The sequence below is a fragment of the Ailuropoda melanoleuca genome, chromosome 16 (genome assembly GCF_002007445.2).
Source record: "Ailuropoda melanoleuca isolate Jingjing chromosome 16, ASM200744v2, whole genome shotgun sequence".
Classification (NCBI taxonomy): domain Eukaryota; kingdom Metazoa; phylum Chordata; class Mammalia; order Carnivora; family Ursidae; genus Ailuropoda; species Ailuropoda melanoleuca.
The window spans coordinates 79,121,111-79,134,564 of NC_048233.1; the positions used below are offsets into that span (position 1 = coordinate 79,121,111).

At 38.7% G+C, this 13,454-nt stretch overlaps 1 protein-coding gene across 1 annotated transcript; it reads right to left on the reverse strand.

The window, feature by feature from the left end:
- Window positions 1–370: 370 nt before the first annotated feature.
- LOC100475569 (olfactory receptor 5B12) lies at window positions 371–1,318 on the reverse strand. The gene has a single exon (XM_011229262.2). The coding sequence runs from the start codon at window positions 1,313–1,315 to the stop codon at window positions 371–373; it is 945 nt and encodes a 314-aa protein (XP_011227564.1). The 5' UTR covers window positions 1,316–1,318.
- Between the last annotated feature and the right edge of the window lie 12,136 nt (window positions 1,319–13,454).

A 13,454-nucleotide genomic window follows, 5' to 3' on the forward strand; every position in this document is an offset into this window, starting at 1 on the left:
TCTGAGAACCATACCGTATACAAAAATCATAGAGTTATTTTGAATTCTAGTAATTAAAAATGTAATTCTGGTACCATAAACTTTAGAGATTCATCTACAAAGCTTTTTAGACCAACGTAGTAGTCTAGGATCTTACAGTATCCAGGACTATAATCTTCATTTTAAGATAGAAGCAACATCCTCTTTCTGGAAAAAGATACCCCAAATTTTTCCTGCCCAGTCACATTCCCAAAGCATGAATAGAACCAGTCTCATTGGGGAAGGAACTTCTCAGAGAAATAAAAGACAAGAAAGGATTAAAATTCAAAAAAAAAATCTTAGATACTAAAAGTCCAATAGAAATATCACTTGGTTTGCATGTTATTTTTAATTAGTAGGAAAAACCCAGTGGAGACTTTGCTTTTCCAACCACCTTCTGAAATGCACTCTTGACCTCTTTGTTCCTTAGGCTGTAGACCACAGGGTTCAGCATGGGGATGACCATGGTGTAGAACACGGATGCCATTTTGTCTGTGTCCATGGAATGACTAGAACTTGGCTGTAAATACATGAAGATGATTGTCCCATAGAAGATGGAAACAGTGGTCAGGTGGGATGCACAGGTGGAGAAAGCCTTCTTTTGTCCCTCAGCTGAGCATATCCTCAGAATAGCAACAAAAATGAACAGATAAGAGTTCAAGATAACCAAGAGGGTGAAAAAGACATTGAATGCTGCCAATGTGAAGAGCACAATCTCATTCACATAGATATCAGAGCAAGAGAGAGCCAGCAGTGGGGGAATGTCACAGAAAAAGTGATTAATTATGTTGGAATGACAGAAGGAGAGGTGGAAGGTGAGGGCAACATGGATGGAAGACTGCAAGAGTCCAGAGATGTAGGAGCCAGTGGCCAGTGAGGTACACATAGCCCTTGTCATGGTGGTGGCATAATGCAGTGGTTTGCACACTGCTGCGTGGCGGTCAAAGGCCATTGAAGCCAAGAGGAAACTTTCAACAGTGGCAAAGGCTGAAAAGAAGAACATCTGGGCAGCACACGCATGGTAGGATATAATCTTATCTCCTGTGAGAAACCCCACCATTACCTTAGGAGTGACAGCTGAGGCATAAATGCAGTCCACGAGGGAGAGGTTGCTGAGGAAGATGTACATGGGTGTGTGGAGACGAGAGTCCAACAGAATCAACACGATCATCCCAACGTTCCCAACCAGAATGATGAAGTAAATGATAGTGAAGACTGTAAATAAAGGGACCTGCATCTCTAGGGAATCTGTTAACCCCACAAGAATGAATTCAGTCACCTCTGAGATGTTCTCCATCAAAGTCACTTGGGAATCATCATGAGAGCCACCTATGACAAGATGGGCAAACACAAGAAAATGTTATTTGATCACTAGCATGGAAACTGATTGTGAACAGCACCTCTTGTCCACATGTGTCAGCTTTCTGCCAAGGGCAGGAGTCCGTGGACAACAAGTTGGACTGAACACCAGGAAGGGGTGGGTTGAGTGAGGCTCTTCGTCTAGAAGTGATGTGGAAGGACACTGGAATGTCCTTATGACTCTGGAGGCACATTACAGCTTGCCTGCTCTATGGTACATGCTATTACACTGCACCAGTAGTACTCTTTCCCACTACTTGCCGTACCTCGAAAGCACTCTTATTACAAGTACATAGGAAGCTTAATCAACAGAAAAGAAAAGAAAGTCACTGGCATATGATATGACAACCTTCATCAAATACATTCCCTGTCTCTGAGGGACCCCTCACTGACTTGTTCATGATGTTCATAATGGCTGAAGATATACAGTGATTTGGGGCCCCGCTCTACTCTTTCTAATTCACGAGGGCCCTCAGTTGGGTGCTCCACATTAACCATTGGCCTCTGAAGGAAACTTCATGATTTCTGGCACATTCTTAGCTATACTTTGGCATCTTTCAGTAACTCTAAAAAAGGAGAAATGGCTTTTCAAAAGGTGGAAGCAAAATTTTAGTTGTTTTCTCTCTTTGTCACACTCTTTTTCTCCTAGACTGATGTTTTCTATCTCTTACCACCACCCATGTCTTTGCTTTATTCATGGGGAGGGAGAATGGGGGGAGATGGAATAGTCACTTTCATTCTCACCTAGAGACTTTGTATCCTCAACCAAGCCATGGATGTCCATCCATGTTATCTGGTGTATCTGGTTGTGCTCACCTCCTATGGCAGCTTAGCTAACAGCTTACTATGGCTGCCCTGGGTATAAGTATGAGAAGCCCTCCCAACCCAAGAGACACTTCTCACTCTGGAACCTATCACATTCATTTCTGGTGGATTAAAAATCCTTCATATTGAAGGAAGGATATGATATAGCCCTGCTTTACAAATAGCCTAGCGCGAGAGACCTATTATCCAAAAGATGGGTTCATCATAATGTATTCCTATATGATATAGCCCTGCCTTTACAAATAGCCTAGCGCGAGAGACCTATTATCCAAAAGATGGGTTCATCATAATGTATTCCTAAAGTAGAAATATGTATTTCCAGGGGGCTTTGGAAGTAGAAGGGATGTATGGTTAGCCCAACACACGGACTAAGGAAAACCCTCTGGAGATGATTACTCCTGAGTTGTGGCTTTGGAGACTCAAGAAATATAATAACAATTATTAGTTATTATAATAACAAACCCTTATATAGTCCTTATTTTGTAGCAGGAAACTGTTCTAGGCTGTTCACATATATTAACTCATTTAGCAACTCTGGGAGGCAAATACTATCATTACCCCAGTTTTACTTCAAATGGAACTGAGGCTTGAAGAAGTAAGTTACTTGCCAAAGTAGCAAATCTGGTGGTAGAACTGGGATTTGGACCCAGCCAATATTGTATAAAATCCATAATACTAAGCAGCCTTCTCAAAATAGTGGGTCAAGTTAATCATCTTTCCTGTGGTTCAGGTTCCTGATCTTTCAAGCAGGAATGAACCCAATTTTCATCTTTTGAAGTAGATGAATAGAATAACTTAGATCACGCGAAACACTCCAAATAATGTCAATTACACAGCAAGTACTCAAGTAATTCAAGCTATTACTACGACTGTTACTATACTAGGTAGAAGAAACATCGTGGATAAAAGCATGAATTGGTAAGCACATTTGTATAAATAGGCAATTATAAGCAAAAAGGTATTAGTAATTAGTAAAATGCAGGGCACAATCAAAATCTCAATTAAGGAGTGATGTGCAAAAGTAGTTGGTAGAAATGAGACAAATAGGATTGAGACTTAAAAGAAAAAATGAGCAGAAAAAAATGTGTCAGGTGATAGATCTAATACAACCATTTAGAAGAAAAGCCTAAGGGGACTATTTATGCCATGTATAACTGAGGCATAGAAGTACCGATAAACGTCACTCACTGATTAGCAACCTAGACGGGATGTGACCTTGGGAACATTACTTATACTCTGTGAACCTCAGTTCATTGTGTGTGAAAGACCTAGTTCATATAATGCCCAATGTATCTATTTTGCACAGCTGAAAAGATGAAATTAACTGATTTCTGGAGCTCTACTAACGCGATGCCTAGCACATGGCACGTTTTCAGTGATAACTCCCTCTTGTTCTCCTCATAGCTGCCTTGGCACATAAGCCACCTCTGCACCAGCAGCTAGCATTACAAAATGAATAACATGATTCCTGACTTCTTTTATTAAAAGATTTTATTTATTCATTCATCAGAGACAGAGACAGCCAGCGAGAGAGGGAACACAAGCAGGGGGAGTGGGAGAGGAAGAAGCATGCCCATAACTGAGGAGCCTGATGTGGGACTGGATCCCAGGACCCCGGGATCGCGGTCCGGTCCTGGGATCACGCCCTGGGCCGAAGGCAGAAGCTTAACCGCTGTGCCACCCGGGCGCCCCTGATTCCTGACTTCTTAAAGGCGTAGAGTCAGTCGGCTCTAGAAATTATCTCCCCAAAGTGGTAAGTGCTTTTATAAAAGCATGTATAAAGGATTACAAAATGATCATGAGGGGCGCCTGGGTAGCGCAGTCGTTAAGCATCTGCCTTCGGCTCAGGGCTTGATCCCGGCGTTTCGGAATCGAGTCCCACATCGGGCTCCTCCGCTGGGAGACTGTCTCTTCCTCTCCCACTCCCCTGCTGTGTTCCCTCTCTCGCTGGCTGTCTATCTCTGTCACATAAATAAATAAAAAATCTTAAAACAAAACAAAACAAAAAAACCCCAAAATGATCATGAAAGTGTCTGGTATGTGCCAGAACACCCTAGTGACAATAAAGTTACTTCCTTCTGAGACTGGTTCCTCAATTCTTAAATGTCTGTGCTTGCTAGAGTTTCTAGATTTGGCCCAAATGCACATGTGAATCCAATTGCATTTAGTTTTGAAAAAAAGTTAATTTCTGTAACTGATGTACCAAGATTGGCCAACATATTGACCAAATTTCTTATCTATACTGTCTGTAGGTATAATAGGAACACAAAACAGCTTCTTTTGATGCAGGAATTTGAGATGTAGGGGTGTGGATACCACTCTACCACAAATACATGCCCAATTCTGATCCTGGTTCTGTTGATAATCAGTTGGGTATAGACCTGATGCTGGCCATATCTTCTTAATTCACAATGAAACACTGTCCATCTTCCTCATAGGCTGCTTTTATGCTCTGATGTGACAAGAAATATGAAAGTTCTTTGAAAAGCATAAGATGCTAACATTTTAGTCAAGCACTCTAAGCCATTACTTTCCACGGTCTATCTCATCTCATGGTTACTGCAGGATATTCAGCCCATAATATTGAAAATCCAAAACTTTGACGTTCCCAGGGAAAATGACTTTATGCTCAAGATACCCAAACAGATGTTGAAAGTTCTACAACTCCTGAGGTTCAGAAAGGGAGCTATATTTGCACTGCTATTCCTCTAGCATGCTCTAAATAAAAGGAATAAGGAGGCACGATCTCCCTTTTTGACTTTGTCACACCAACCATTCATTTAAGACATCTGATTGCAATCCATGGAGAGAGTGGTGAATGATCAGCTAACAGGGGATCTATGATCTAGCTGATTTGAAATTGTTTTCCTCATTTGTAAAATGAACATCGTTGGACCTTCTGGAGCCCCTTTCCTTTCTAATCGGTTACGGTTGTGTGTTTTCTTGATACTTACTTTTGTCCTAGGAACAAAGGAGGATACAAGAGTATGGAAAACCTTCATGGCCACACTGTTGACCAGAAGTCCATAACCAGGGAAGCATCATGCTGGAGAAGCTCCTTCCCCACCTGTGGAGTGCTGTGTTGTAGAGCATAATTGTGCTCTTACAAACACCAGGGCTGAGACAATGATCTTTTCATACCACAGATCTCAGGGGAACATTTAGTGTTGTGTGACTGGATATCTCAGGAGGCTCCAGATCCAGGATTGGTCCTTCTGACCTGAACCTGACAGGACCCATCAGAGGATAGTGTCTGTGTGTATTTTAGCTGAGAGTGCTTTTGAAGACACGAGGGAATGGAAGCTTGGAGAGGAGCCTCCAATCGGCAAATCAGCAGTACCATAGCCATGCTAGGCAACAAAAATAAAAAACCTCACTAAGATCTTGGCTTAGGTGATGTCAGGAACTCATACAAGCTTTCTCAAATCTACATCTTTCTTAAAGGCCTCCAATTATCCCCAGGAATGTTATTTATTTATTTATTTATATTTTTAAATTAGCTTTTAAAGATTTTATTTATTTATTTGGGAGAGAGAGAGTGCGTGGTGGGGAGGGGCAGAGGGAGAGGGAGAATCTCAAGCAGACTTCACACTGAGCACAGAGCCCAAGATGGGGCTCGATCTCACAATCCTGAGATCATTATTTGAGCTGAAATCAAGCGTCAGATGCTTAACCAACTGAGCCACCCAGGCGTCCCTCCAGGAATGTTTTTTTAAAACAAAATACTCATTTATCTTAACCTACAGAGCTGATTCAGGGATATTTGGGGGGATTCCTCCCCATTTTTAGAACTAAGGGTGTGGATCCATTCTTTCATCTGCATAGTCATCTTTGACCACAAACAAGCACCAGGCAGAATTATCTCTCCTTCATCAATGCAGCGCAATGTAGCTGCTGCAAGTTTGAGTTGTGTAGTCATGGGGCCTGCCTTCAAATTCTGGTTCTGCCACCTGTTGCAGGGTGACCTTGGCCAAGTTATTCAGTCTCTCAAAACTTCAAAGTATCACCTATAAAAAGAAGGATAATACTATATATCCCTTATAGGAGCATCCTAAAGATTTAATGAGATGTCTAGCACATATCAAGAGGTCAATAAATTTAAGTGTTACTACTTTACCATCAGTAAAAAATGATACATTACGTGGAGCAAAAGCAGCGGTGCTCAAACATTGCATTTGCGCCCCTCATTTCCTCGTCTGCTAGCAACCAGGTAGAGCCATGAACAAGTTCCATGTGATGGGTTGGACAAGAACTGATGTGTGTCATTTCTGGGTTGAAGTATAGAAAAGCCAGTACACAGCTATGGACTGCCTCTCCCCTGCCTCCCCGTCACGGTACCCCCCTTCCAGGGGGGTAGCTACAGACGACAAAGCCTCCACCAGCTGTGGGTTTGAATGAACACATGCAGAGAGGCACGTAACAGCAGAAGTAAGAAATAAATCTTTGTTGTGTTAAATCCTGGACTTTGGGGCTGATTTGCTACTGCAAATGACAAAGTCTATCCTGCCCTAATACGCATATAATAAGCTATGTATGTTTTGTTGTCTGCGTGTCCTTCTTTCTTTTTCTTTTTTTTTTTAACAGATCCTTGAGTACAGGTCCCCTTATCATTTATTATGTCTTTTTAAAATTACAGCTTTATTGTTATATAATTAACAGACTATAAAATTCACCTGTTGGGACGCCTGGGTGGCTCAGTCAGTTGAGCATCTGACTCTTGGTTTTGGCTTAGCTCATGATCTCAGGGTCATGAGATTGAGCCCCGCATTGGACTCCGTGCTCAGCGTGGAATCTGCATGAGATTCTTTCTCTCCCTCCCCCAACTTGGGCATAATCTCTTAAAATAAATAAATAAATTCTTAAAAAAATAAAATTCACTTGTTGATGTTTATAATTCAAAGTTTTTTTTTTTTTTGCATATTCAGAGCTGTGCAACCATCACCACAACTTGAGAACATTTTTATCACATGAAAAAAAAAACTGTGTACTGATTATCGGTCACTCCCGTTGCCTTCCACCTGCACCCCAGCCCCAGGAAACCGCAAAGCTAATTCTATAGATTTGCCTTGTATGGAAATTTCATATAAATAGAATAATAGAATATGTGATCATTTGTGAGTGGCTTCTTTCACTTAGAATAATGTTTTCAAGGTTCATCCAGTTTTTACCATGTATCAATACTTCATTCCTCTTTGTCAGATTTTAATCTGATATAAGATTTCAAATAGTTGCTTTCACTTTCTAGATTGACGTATCATTTTTTAGATGGTGATCTGAAGTACAAATATTGTAATTTTGATGAAATCCAATATACATATCTTTCCTCTTATTGCTTGTGGTTTGGGTAGTATACATAAAAAGATTTTGTCCAACCAAAGTTTATGAAGATTTATTCCTATATTTTCTCCTAGGAATCTTAGAGGTGTAACTTTTACACTCAGGTTTATATTTTGAGTTAATTTTTGTAGGTGGTGTGAAGAATGGGCTCAATTTCATTCTTTTTATTTTCAATATTTTTTACTGAGATGTAAATCACATAAGATTCACCATTTCAAAGTCTACCATTGGTGGCTTTTCATATTCATGTTTTGCAACATCCAAGTATCTTCTTCCTGAACACTTCCATCACCATAAAATTAAACCCAATATATGTTAGTGTTTACCCTCATTCCTCCTATTCCCTAACGCCCTGTAAACAAGTAATCATTTTTCTTATTGGTTTACCTATTCTAGCTAATTCATAAAAGTGAAATTATACAATATTTGTCCTTTTATGTTCAGCTTCTTTCACTTAGCATAATATTTTTGAGGATCTTCCATGTTTTAGTATGTGTTAGTACCTCATTCCCTTTTCTGGCTGAATAATATTCTATTATATGGACAGACCGCATTTGACACATCAGCTGATGGATATTTGGGGTGTTTCAACTTTTTGGCAATTGTGAATAATGCTGCTATGAGTATTATACCAGTTTTTGTTTGAATGTATGTTTTCAATTCTTTTGGGCATAAACCATCAAGTGAAATTGTGGGGTCATATGGTAACTCTATGTTTAATTTTTTTTTTGAGAGAGAGAGAACACAAGCAAGCAAAGAGGCAGAGAAAGAAGAAGGTCCATTGTATATATGGACCACATCTTTATCCATTCATCTATTGAAGGGCATCTCAGCTCCTTCCACAATTTGGTTCCTCAAAAAGTTAAAAATAGAGTTACCCTATGACCCAGCAATTGTACTACTGTATATTTACCCCAAAGATACAGATGTAGTGAAAAGAAGGGCCATATGCACCCCAATGCTCATAGCAGCAATGTTTACCCATTTTTAATTTGTGTTGTTTTTTTCATTATTGAATTGTATGAGCTCTTTATACATTCTGAAGATCAAACCTTTATCTGACATGTGATTTGCAAATGTACTTCCCATTCTGTGGGTTATTTTCTCACTTTCTTGGTTATTCTCCCACTTTCTTGGTGTTTTTATTTTGATGAAGTCCAATCAGTCTCTTTTTTTCTCCTATTGCTTATGCTTTTGATGTCATATTTAAAAATCCATACATAAATTTAAAGTCATGAAAATTTACCTCTATGTTTTCCTTTAAAAACTTATGGGTTAGTTCTTATATTAGGTCATTAATCCATTTTGAGTCCCCTTTTTGTATATGATGTGAGGTAAGGATACAACTTTAATTTTTTTTTTAATGTATGAAAATCCTATTGTCTCAGCACCATTTTTTGGAGGGACTGTTCTTTCCACATTCAATGGACTTGGCATCCATGAAAAAATCAATTGATCACATATGTATGGGTTTATTTCTGGACTGTCAATTCTATTCCACTGATTGATTAGTCTATCCTAATGTCACTACCACACAGTTTTATGACTGTAAATTTGTAGTAAGTTTTAAAATCAAGAAGTATGATTCCTCTGATTTTGTTTCCCAAGCTTGTATTGGCAATTCTGGGTCCTTTCTAATTTCAAATTAATTTTAAGTTTGGCATTTTAGTGTTGGCCAAAAAAGCTATTAGATCTTGAAAGGAATTTATTTAATTTCTAGATCACTTTGGATAGCATTGACATCTTACACTAAAACTAAATTTTCCTACTCATGAACATGGCATGTCTTTCAACTTATTTAGACCTTCCTTAATTTCTTCTGCATTATTTTATAGTTACCTCAACTGCACAGCCACTCCACTAGTGCCTACACCTAGCACACTGGAACCACCATGGCCACAGGAATACCCACACACTAGACCCCAGAGCTGTGTTCATGCTTTCCTCAAACACCAGCTCCAAGGCTCTTCTGTGAGCACCCATATCTAAAACACTAACACCACCTGCACCCAAAAGCCCATCAAGTGAAGAGTGAATAAACAAAGTGTGGTTTAGTCATGCTGAGGAGTATTTCTAGGCAACAAAAAAGAATGAAGTACTGGTGCATGATACGATATGAATAAACCTCGAAACCATTATGACAAGTGGAAGAGGTCTGTCACAATTGATCCCGTATCACACAAGACATGGAGGGAATGTATAGACTAGGCAACTCCATAGAGATAGAAGGTGATTAATCGTTGCCTAGGGCCAGAGGAAGGGGGTTGCAAGGGAATGAACATTGACTGCTAGTTGGGTGTGTAGAGTGTTTCTGAGGTGAGGGAAATCTTCAAGAATTAACTAGGGTGATGATTGCACAAATTTGTAAGTGTACTAAATACCAGTGAATTGTATACTTTGGTGAGTTTTATGGTAGATAAATTACATCCCAATAAAGGAATGAAGCTTTACAGCAAGGAACCTACTACTGATACAGTCAAGGATATGCATGCATCTTAATTGCACCGCACTAAGTGAAAGAAGCCAGACTCAAGAGGTTGCATATTGTTATCATTCCATTTTATGACAATGTGAAAAACAAAACTATATGGGGGGGTCAGCAGATCAGAAGTTATGAGGGTCTGTGGGGATGGGAGGGGCTAACCGCAAAGGAAGCAGGAGACAATTCTGGGTGGATGGGGCTGTTTTGTATATTGATCTGGGTGGGTACTGCATACGTTTATCTAAACTCTCAGGAATGGGCATACAGAAATGTGAGAACTTTATATTATAGAGCTAATGTCTTTCAAAAATAGGAAAAGAAGAAATGACAATGTATCTGTGTGCTCACTTAACAACTCAAGCAAAGTCCCTAGAAATAAACTGTTTCTTCTGCAAGTAAGTTGGATGAGGAACTCTGGATGCCCTCAAGGGGTCCTGTTCCCCTGAGAACTCCATGTCTCTAAAAGTCCCTACTCATTCTTATCATTATCCTCTGAAATCCCAACATGGCTCCACAAGATGTCATTGTAGAGGGATCAGACTGTGTGCAGAGCCCCCTGGTCATTAATTTGCAATTAGGTAGAATCTAACTTAATATGTGCAGTACCGGAAAGTAGAAAACCAAAAACACCAATAAAAAGAATCAGGGAGAAGCTATACAGGAGGAAAGGTATCTCATGTTCATGGATCAGAAGACTTTAATATGCCAATTTCATGTTGATTTACACATTCAACTTAATCTCAATCAAAATTTGAGGAAGAATTTTGGAAATACTAACAAGCTGATTGAAAATTTATATGAAGATATAAAGCTAATAGGTTACTTAAAGTAGTTCTTAAAAACAAGAAAGTTGGCATAACCTTCTTACCTGATTTCATAATTTACTTTAAAGCACTATTAATTAAGAAACTGTATATACTTTGCCTTTGTATGATTTAGTAAATAGAATTAATTTTATGTTATTTGCCATTTAATGAGAAAATTTTAATTTAAAAGTTGGTTATATGTTATCCATTTGACAATGTTGTTTTCAAAAGATTAATTTTTCCAAATCTGGGGAATACAAGTAGTGAGTGAAAAAATAGTTGTGGCTTTTTTTCCTCTTTTTTAAGAGAGAGAGAGCACAAGCATGCAGAGGGAGAGCGGCAGTGGGAGAGAGACAATCTCAAGCAGGCTCCATGCTCAGCATCAAGTCTGACACAGGGCTTGATCTCACAACCCTGAGATCGTGACCTAAGCCGAAATTAAAAGTCAGACACTTAACTGACTGAGCCACCAAGTGCCCCAAAACTAGTTGTGTCATATGAAATGTTCTAGAATTCTTTTCTAAAGAATGCGTAATAGGTAATGAACTAAATTATCAGTAGTTCAAATATATTAACTGTTGGACTCACAGCTTAATTGATTGATTGATTGATTGATTGATTTAACAAATGTTTACTGAGAAATTAGTGTGAACCAGGCTATACTTTATGTACTGGGGATGAAGTTGTTAGTAAACTAGACAAAATCACTCTTCTCGTGCAGTGTACATTCTAGGTAGATAGGTAAATGAATAAACAAATGAACAAAAAAATAGAAATAGTTGAGGAATGATCAGAACGATGAAGAATAAAGCAAGTTGAGAACAGTGTCCATGGGGGGTGGGATGACTATGACATGGCAACATTTACGCAAAGACCTGAGGGAAGTAAGGGAGCTTTCTGAGCACTGGCAAGTAGAAAGACCCTGAGACAGAAGGAGCTTGGATTGTCCAGAAACTGCAGGAAACGCAGTGTGAGCAAAGAGGGAATGAATAAGAGAGCAGCAAGACATAATTTATCTGAACCTAAAGTATTCCTGCATGAGTGGCATTAGCCATCTCATAGTATTTTCAGAGACAGAAATGGATGACATCATTATTACTCCATGCATTTATATCACAAAGTCAAAGAGTTGGTAGTCCTACACAGAAAGATTGAGAAATTTCTTTATCATCAATTGATCCCTTCTTAAACCTTGGTCTTCTTGCTTTCGAAAATTCTCATTACTTTTTCTACCAAACGGCTTTCTGAAGACACAAATATTAACTCCTTCAAGATTTTATAGACATATAGCTCTGAAAAAAATGTTCCAACAAAAAGTACATGCTTTTTAATTTTTTTAATTAAAATTTTTTAAATTTAAATAAAAAAAAGTACATACTTTCATTTAAAAATCCGTGTCATGGGGCATCAGGGTGGCTCAGTCAGTTAAATATCCAACTCTTAATTTCAGCTCAAGTCATGATCTCAGGGTTGTGGGATCGAGCCCGTGTTGGGCTCTGTGCTCAGCCTGGAGTATGCTTGAGATTCCTTCCAATTTCTGCCCCTCTCCCTGCTCTCTCCCTCTCTTTATGCCTCTCTCTCTCAAATAAACACACAAATAAAATCTCTTTTAAAATCCATGTCATGGGGCGCCTGGGTGGCACAGCGGTTAAGCGTCTGCCTTCGGCTCAGGGCGTGATCCTGGCGTTATGGGATCGAGGCCCCACATCAGGCTCCTCCGCTATGAGCCTGCTTCTTCCTCTCCCATTCCCCCTGCTTGTGTTCCCTCTCTCGCTGGCTGTCTCTATCTCTGTCAAATAAATAAATAAAATCTTTAAAAAAAATAAAAAAAAATAAAATCCATGTCATGTTTTTCTTCATTTTGGACTCTTGGAATATTTTTTTAGCCACTTTGTCTTTATTTTTTTTTAATAATAATTTTTATTTTGTTATATTAGTCACCATACAGTATATCCTTAGTTTTTGATGTAATGTTCCATGATTCTGGAATAATTTTTTAAACTAGAAAAAAAAAACAAAAAATGCTAGACGTAAACTTATACTCTGATCCAATAATAAATTAATTATTTTAACTTTTGTATTAAAACCTAGCCATACTCTAGCTACTTTTTTGCATGTTGATAATTCTTTTTTCTTTTTTGTTATTTTATTTTATTATGTTCAGTTAGCCAACATATAGTACATCATCATTAGTTCTTGATATAGTGTTCAACAATTCACTAGTTGCACTGGGTATTATACACAACTCTAGCTACTTTTTAAACGAATTTTCCACTTTTGTATGTATCTACACAGATAGGATCCTTGCGTGCATTTGTTTTCATGGTTTTGAGCCCTGTTTTACAAATATACTTTCATTAACACATGGTGGAGAAAATGTGAACAATATGAATATATCAATTCATAAGGTTCATGATAAGCATGATCAGTAAATATTTAAGGTCCTTATGGCTATTCTCATCCAGATATTACACAACTGGACATGCTATCTTCTTTCATGGTGACAGGATTTTGAAGAGGAAAGTATCATGTCAGTAATTTAAATGCTGTGTGGGCTGTAACCCCTGAGTAAGTGCATGGAGAAGAACAGACAGGAACGGAACTGGGTTACTGTGGATCCAGCAACC

Coding starts and splice junctions, on each gene's coding strand:
- LOC100475569 (XM_011229262.2), bottom strand. CDS start 1,315: ATGGAGAACATCTCAGAGGTGACTGAATTCATTCTTGTGGGGTTAACA.